Genomic DNA, 8,843 nt, shown 5'->3' with positions numbered 1-8,843 from the left:
CACTGTATTCTTACTAATTTTCTTGTTGGATGATGTTAAAGTTCTACACTAATGTTTATTATGATTATTGTAGGTAAGTCATGTCACTCGTTAGATGCTTATTATTCCGCTAATATACAAACTGTGACTCAAAAATGTGGTGTGTTTAGTTTTTTAAATTACAGTAAAATATGTATTAGTATTATTCACTCTCAAACTTCTCCCTTTCTTAAACTACATTTCACATGCTTATCATGTCCTGAATCATTTCCAGAAGTTCTTTTTAGCTAATGTTTTTATGAAGTGTTATAAAAAATATGGTGAATGCTGCCACCACTGCCAACTACTATCCAGTGGATTATCTCAGAAAAACATGGGGAAGTAAAAATGATTAACATGCCATAAGTGTAGATAAATATATACTGTACATATAGAATTTTCTCACAATAAATTTTTCATCCAATTTAATGATCTGTCTCCATGTTTTGCTCATCAATAACATACAATTCATACATTTTCATATATTTAGGAGTGTGCAATATTTTCCTGTCTCCTTTAAATCAGGTAGAAGTCCATTTTAACACAGCAAATATATCTCATAACTGGGCTATTAGTATTTCTTTCTCTGTAGGAGGACTGTTGTAACCCCACTCACTACAGGGGAGATTGAATCCACCATATTTTGAAGATTAGGAAAATATTCAGTAGTTTTTTTGTTGAATAAATTATTGTATGCTTAGATTCTTATTTTAACACCTCTTCCATTCCAGTGATGTTCTTTCAGAGCTATTTTGAAGTTTTTGGATCATCTGATTGTGTCTTACTGATTTCTGAGTGTCACTCAATAAATGCTCTAGTATATAAACAATATCTTCAACTCCTAATATTCTACCATTTTTCTGATCATGACACTTCCAAAGCTTTGCACTGTAGTTTTAATTTACTTGATTCTATTTAATAAGTTGTAATACTTCCTAATGTGTTTATTCATATCCTGCATTGTGTTCCACAGTTTATTCAGCTGTATATTTGCATCTTCATTTAGCTCACTTTTCATCTTTTCATTTATTTATTCAGCAGCTTATTTACACTTATTTAAGCCTATTAAACATCATAGTAATTACATAAGCTACCTATTCGTCTATACTTTCATTTATTCAATTTTTTTTTTTTTTTTTGCTCTGAAATTGAGTTTTGGAGGTATCTCACTGATTTGTTTTCTCATTTATTTGCATTCTTGTATTGAAAGTTGTAGCTCTGTTAGGAGAGAAAGCTCTGCCAGTATACTATAAATATCTTTAGTAAGTCAGTTTCTCCCTCTGATGTACCTTTACTCCTGACTATTATTTTAGGGTACGGACACCTACTTCACCTCCTCACGTATTGGGTTCAGTCTATATTCACTGCCTTTTGGGGGGAAAATCAGCCATAATAATAATTATACCCAAAGAACCAGTCATGCATCAATATTTAATTTAAAGCAATCCACACCCATGTACAATGCATACATACCTATTTCATAACCACCCTTTGGAGGTGAAGTTGATCTGAATGTGTTGGACACTGCACACAGTGCACTGAATCAACCTGGAGTGAGTGCTCTGCCATTTTCCAGTTCTAGTGTCATTAGCCCTCCATATTCAGGAGCCTCTGTATTTCTCAGAAGCATTTATTGGCTTTTATCTGCTCCTTCCATTTAGTTTCAGCCATGATTTCCTATCAGCTACCCACCTTTCAAATTGCTCCCCATTCTGGGACTTCTAACTCCTTTATCTCAGTTTCCCCAGTCTTCTGTGATTTCAATTACTTATGTAATCAGTGAGAATGGGTTCTCAGTTAGAGCAAACATTTTCCTTCCATTCCCACATTCTTCCAGTGGAAGTTTTATGCAATTTCATGGGTGGTTAAATGGCCAGACCAGTGCTGGGTTCTGTGCCCCTGCTCCAGGAATCTGTTTGCTCTCACCATCTGTCATTCTGCATTGTTTTCTGACAGAAATTCAGAGTTCAACTGGGGCTGGGAATAGTGTTATTTGAGGCAAGTGAACATCTGAGGCACCCCTTCAGTTTTTCCCTAAAAATTTTGTGCATCTCACAGTCTGAGTAATTCTCCAGACTTGGGCTGAAATCTACACCAGTCATTTGTGAAACTGTTTGCTGTCATTTTCACAGTTGTGTTATGCTTTTATTGTGCAATTAAAACATTTTTAAGTTGAGTACATGTACAAAAAGAATAAAGTAAAAGTATGGGAAAATAGATGATCCCTGTAAATGATCCCTGACAGTGTGTGAGGAAGAAAGACCATCCTTGCTTTTGGTGGATTTTTAACTGAGTTTGAATTTCTCTAATTCTACCCATAATTTAAAAAGCAAAATCAAATTAATAGAAAAGAAAAAATTTAGTCTTCTCTTTATAATGATAAGAAATTACACAAATTATATATTCAAAAGAAAAATGATGAAAGAAACCAAAAATTAGTGAAAAAATATAAAAGTAAAACAAAATTTCACCCTTTTTAAAAATAGAAGACTTCCCTTTCCTGGACACATCTTATAATTAATTACTTACAATGTTTTTCATATACATATCATATGTAAATTAGATGTGTTCTTATTCTTACACTCTTGTGCAATTGATTATTTGCACTTCTTTAGTTTAAGGGGTTTTTAATCATTCTTTTTCAAATACAATGATCTGCACTATGCAACAAATTAACCTATAAAATTTTACATATCATTTAATTAGATATCCATAAAACAATATTTTTCTCATAACCAGAGAACAATCTCTAGGAGAAACCAAAAAACACATTTGAACACATATTTAAAAATTAAAATCATTTTACATGTGAAGAAAATAACCATCATATAAAAAGAATTATAAAGAAATAAAAGCAGGTTTCTAAATCAATGGAGCATCAATGCCAACTGAAATAAAATACAAAGTATTAGCCTACATTAAACCACATTTGGTACTTGGGACCATTCAGTGGGACTGGGTAGCCACACCCTACCCTGCCTGTGCACCACTAGCCCCAGCGAGGAAGGAGGGAGGCACTGAGATCTCTCCCACAGGCCTGCTTGGACCCATTTGGTAGGCCCGGGAAGCCACGCCCTCCTTTGTCTGTGCACCACCCCTTGAAACACTCCCATGACTCCCTTCCCCCCATTCTCAGGCCTCCTGATTGGGCCAGTCTTTGGACCCACTCAGCAGAGGCATAGGTGGTCATAAAGGGTATTTTTCAGAGCTCCCAACTTCATACATCCTTAAAGAAAGTGGGGGAGAAACCTGTGATAGAATTGTGTGGAGTTCAACACTGTAGGTTGGGGAACTCAATTTGGGAGTTGTGGTCTGAGCTTAGTCTGAGGTGCAAGGATCTGCCATTGGCTAACTGGGACTTGGTTCTGCACATGACTGTGCACATGGCATATTATGACAGCAGAGACATAGTCTGAAAGCAGCCCTTCAAATTATTTGTTTTCTTTCTTTTCATATTTCCACTCTGCAACTTCTTCTTTCTTCTGTCATCTTTCTCCAACTCAGTCTCTTTCTCCATGATATTATCCCTCATCTCCCTTTCTGTTCCTGCTCCTGCCCAAGCTCAGACTTTTTCTGTTATTGTTTTTTTCTTTTTTCTTTAAATTCTTCTGTCATTTTACTTCACTTACGGGTCAGCAGTTTTAAGGGAAAGTGAACCCCTATTACTGTTAAGGGGATATATTCTTGTCCTTATTCTTGCACTGTGTCTATCCCTTTTGAATTTAAGTTTCATAAAGATTGTATGGTCATTCTATGCCCTCTGGTTTCACTTGAAACCTTCTCCAATTTTTGCACTTAACTGCTCCTCCTAATGTTGTCTAAGTCCCCATGGTAAATGGTAAATATGCTATATAGAAAAGTTTATTCATTGCACACATATTTTTGGCAGCTTTTTAAATTTAATTTAATTCACATGGTTTAAAGGTGATCGATCAATGACTACCACAGGTGGTCAATTTGCAGGTTCTGCTTGATCCTACTGTGCTTCTGATTGTATTGATTAGGATAAAGGATTGTGATTAATAGAATGAGTTATTTTCTCTGTTATTATGAAAATGAGAATGCCTATGAGTCATTAGAGACTCAAAAGCTAAAGTGAAGCTATATCAGGAAAATTTAAGTAATAACCGAGAAATTAAACCAAGGACAACCAAACAACAAAAATAAAAATGACAAAAAATTTAAGTAAGACACAAAGATAGCCTTCCAGTTCACCAATGGCAAACACTAGGGCAAAGGAGAATGAAAAGTCTGATAGTGATTGAGCAAAACATCCTGAACCCATAGCACAGGAAGAAACAAAACAGATCAATTGGGCTCTAAAAAAATTCAAAACAGAAAAAATTTCCCAGATAACAAAAGAGATGGTGAGCAAAATGAAAGTCATGATTCGAGACTCCAAAACAGAAACTGAGAAATAAATAGATGAGCTCAGGACTGTGAAGAAACCATGAAGGCCCACCATAAGAAAGAAATGGAAAAATGAATGTCCAACAAAGGAAATAAATCAAATCCACAGAACAGATTCAAACAGATAACCAGGAGATTAAAAACTCTACTGAAAGTGTATGCAACAGAATAAAAGATTGCACAGATAGAATTTCAGATATAGAAGATAAGATTGCAGTCAGTCACTGTGAAAACAGAGTTCCCTGAAAAACAATGGGACATCATGAGAAATCAATCCAACAACTCCTAGATGATGCCAAGAAGAATAACATAAGACTGATAGGAATCCATGAAGTAGCAGGAGAAAATAAAAATGAAGTAAAAAAGATGTTCACAGAATAAATGAAAGAAAACTTCCCAAAGAGAGGGAATAATTAGACATACAGATAATTGAGGCATACAGGAGACCAACTAGCCATGATAAAAAAAAATGTACACCTAGAAATATAATAGTCAAAATCCCAGAAATCCAACTGAAGAATAAAATACTACAAGCAGTAAGAGAAAAGAAATAAACCACATGCAAAGGAAAGCCCATCAGAATCACAGCAGACTTTTCAATGCACACCCTTAGGTCAAGGAGAGCCTGGACTGAAGTATTTAAAATCATAAAAGAAAACAACCTCCAACCTACACTGATGTTTCCCAAAAAACTTTCTTTCAAAATGGATGGGGAAATAAAATACTTCCATGCAAACACCTGAGAAACTTCACGAACACCAAACCAATTGTAATTAGAATTACAAGAAATTCTAAGCAATATCCTAGAAAAAGACAATGAAGGTCACAACACCATGAGGTTCAACAGACCAAATCAAATAGGCAAGGCAAGAAACTAAAAGGAGAGAGGTAAAAATTAAAAAGAGTCAACAAAAGGACAATGACATGACAATAATGTCAGTACATATCAGTTATAACCATCAATGTCAATGGCCTCAATTCACCAGGCAAGAAAATAGACTGGCATAATGGATTAAAAAGTAAAATCCAACAATGTGTTGTATACAAGAAACACACCTAGTGGAAAAAGAACCCCATAGAATGAAAGGGAAAGGATGGAAAACAATTCTCCACTTGACAGGAGCCCAGAAAAAAACAGGGGTTGCACTCTTATTCACAGACAAAGTAAATTTCAAACTAAAACTCATTAAGAGAGACAAAGAAGGCTACTACATCCTTTTAAAGAGAACAGTTAAAGAGGAAGAGATTATAATCATAAACATATATGCACCAAATATTAATGCCCCCAAATATAAAAAACAACTATTAAGTAACATGAAAAACCAAGTCACCATTAATACAATTGTAGTAGGGGATCTAAATGCCCCACTATCACAAATAGACAGATCATCTAGTAAGAAAATTAATAATGAAATGCTAGAACTAAACCAAGCTTTTGAACTCATGAACTTAATAGACATTTATAGTGTTCCACCCCACAAAATCAGAATATACATTCCTTTTGGCTGCACATGGGTCATTCTCCAAGACAGACAGTATACTATCTCATAGAACAGGTCTGAATCAATGCAAAAGAATCGAAGTTAACCCCTGTATATTATCAGATCATAGTACAATCAAGCTGGAGATCAATAGCACAAGAAATATAAGGAACTTCACAAAAACATGGTAATTGAAAAACACTCTCCTGAACAGTCAATGGATCACAGAAGAAATTAAAGAATTAGACAGTTTTTACAAGTAAATGAAAATGTCAACACAACATACAGCAATTTATGGGAACCAGTGAAAGCAGTTCTACAGGGAAGTTTCATGACATTGAATGCTCACACTAGGAAAACAGAGTGAGCTCAAATAAACAACATAATGATGAATATTATACTCCTAGAAAAACAAGAGCAAGAAAAACCCAAAGCTCGAACAAGAGAGGAAATTATAAAGATCCGAGCAGAAATCAATGCAATGGAAACTAAGAAAATGATACAAAAAATAAATGAAACAAAGAGCTAGTTTTTTGAAAGAATAAATAAAATCGACAAACCCTTAGCTAATCTTATCTAAAAAAGGAAAGAAAAGGCTCAGATCTGTGCCATAAGGAATGAAAAAGGTGAAGTCAAAACAGATCCAACAGAAATCCAGAGGATCATTAATGCGTACTTTGAGAAGTTGTACTTCAATAAATTGGAAAACATGGAAGAAATAGAAAGATTTTTAGATACTTATGAATTACCAAAGTTGAACAAAGAAGATAAAAACATTTAAAACACTCCAATTACAGTCAATGAAATAAAAAAAATGTAATTAAATATTTACCAACAAAGAAAAGACAAGGCCCTGATGGATTTACTCCTGAATTTTACAAGATATTTAGAGAAGAACTATTGACTTTACTCTTCAAACTTTTCAGTTACATTGAAAGGGAAGCTGTACTTCCAAATTAATTCCTGGAATCACATACCACTTTGATTCCCAAATCAGGGAAAGTTGCAACTGAAAAAGAGAACTACAGGCCAATCTCCTTGATGAATACAGATGCAAAAGACTTAATAAGATACTAGCAAACAGAATACAGAGGGTCATCAAGAAGATCATACATCCTGAGCAAGTCGGATTTATTCTGGGGAAACAAGGATGGTCAAACATATGTAAATCAATACATGTAGTATACTATATTAACAGAGTCAAGGACAAAAATTACATGATCCTCTCGATAGATGCAGAAAAACCATTTGACAAAATTCAACACCCATTCATGCTCAAAAACCCTGCAAAAAATTGGATATGAGGTCTCTCAACTTCATATAGGCTCTACATGAAAAACCAACAGCCAACATCATATTAAATGGACAAAAACTGAAAACCTTCATGTTAAAATCAGTAAGAAGACAAGGATGCCCACTATCACCACTCCTCTTTGATATAGTTCTGCAAACATTAGCCACTGCCATGTCTTTTGTCTAGGATGGCTTTTGCTATTCAAGGTCTCTTATGATATCAAAAGAATTTTTGGATTCTTTCTTCTAGTTCTGTGAAATATAGTGTTGGGATTTCAATTGGCATTGCATTAAATCAGTAGAGCAGTTTTGGTAGTATGGCCATTTTCATTATGTTGATTCTTCCTACCCAGGAGCAGGGGATATCTTTCCATCTTTTTATATCCTCTTCAATTTCTTTTTTCACAGTGCTATAGTTTTCAGTGTAGAGATCTTTTGCTTCTTGTGTTAGATTGATTCCTAGATATTTCATTTTTTTGAATACTACTGTGACAGGAATTATTTCCCTAATTTCTCTCTCAGTGAGTCTGTTATCTGTGTACAAGAAGGCTATTGAATTCTGGGTGTTGAACTTGTATCCAGCTACTCTACTGAATTTGTCAATTAAGTCACAAAGTCTTTTGGTCTTCAATGTAGAGTACCATATCATTAGCAAATAATGACAGTTTACCTTCTTCCTTTCCTATCTTTATTGCTTTAATTTATTTCTCTTCTCTTATTGTTGTGGCCTTTATTAAATTGAGGTATAGATCATCTACTCCAATTTTTTGCAGGGTTTTTATCATGAATGGGTGTTGAATTTTATCAAATGCTTTTTTTGCATCTATTGAGAGGATCATATGGTTTTTGTTCTTAACTTTATTATTATAATGTATTACATTTATTGACTTTAATATGTTGAACCACCCTTGCATCCCTGGAATAAATCTGACTTGGTCAGGATGCATGATCTTCTTGATAATCTTCTGTATTCTGTTTGCTAGTATCTTATTAAGGATTTTTGCATCTATATTCATTAGGGAGCTTGGTCTGTAGTATTCTTTTTTAGTTGGGTCTTTCCTGTTTGGGAAATCAAAGTGATACTTGCATCCAGGAATGAATTTGGAAGTATAGCTTCCCCTTCAATTTCATTGAAAAGTTTGAAGAGTAATGGCAGTAGTTCTCTAAATGTCTTATAAAGTTCAGCAGTGAACCATCAGGGCCTTGGCTTTTCTTTGTTCATAAATTTTTAATTGCATTTTCAATTTCACTGACTATAATTGAGGTATTTAAAATATTTTATCTTCTTTGTTCGAGTTTGGTAATTCATAAGTATCTAAAAATCGGTCCATTTCTTTTGTGTTTTCCTTTTCATTATAGTATAGTTTCTCAAAGTAAGTATTAATGATCCTCTGGATTTCTTTTGGATACGTTGTGACTTTGCCTTCTTCATTCCTGATTGCATGGATCTGAGCCTTTTCTTTCCTTTTTTGATAAGGTTAGCTAAGGGTTTGTCGATTTTATTTATTCTTTCAAAATACCAGCTCTTTATCTCATTTATTTTTAGTATTGTTTTCTTAGTTTCCATTGCATTGATTTCTGCTCGGATCTTTATAATTTCCTCTCTTGTTGGAGCTTTGCTTTTTTCTTTTTTTTTTTTTT

At 34.2% G+C, this 8,843-nt stretch overlaps 1 protein-coding gene across 1 annotated transcript in view; it reads right to left on the bottom strand.

Moving 5' to 3' along the window:
* Positions 1–7,593: 7,593 nt before the first annotated feature.
* LOC104872551 (olfactory receptor 7A10-like) overlaps positions 7,594–8,843 on the bottom strand; it is a gene marked incomplete at its 3' end in the record, with an annotated part of 9,288 nt that continues 8,038 nt past the window's right edge. Inside the window, 1 exon segment of the mRNA XM_010638784.2 lies at positions 7,594–7,609. Coding sequence (XP_010637086.2) covers positions 7,594–7,609 — 16 coding nt within the window.

The sequence above is a fragment of the Fukomys damarensis genome, unplaced genomic scaffold, assembly GCF_012274545.1.
Source record: "Fukomys damarensis isolate Sample0158 unplaced genomic scaffold, DMR_v1.0_HiC HiC_scaffold_37, whole genome shotgun sequence".
Lineage (NCBI taxonomy): Eukaryota > Metazoa > Chordata > Mammalia > Rodentia > Bathyergidae > Fukomys > Fukomys damarensis.
This window is presented reverse-complemented; position numbering and strand designations above follow the sequence as displayed.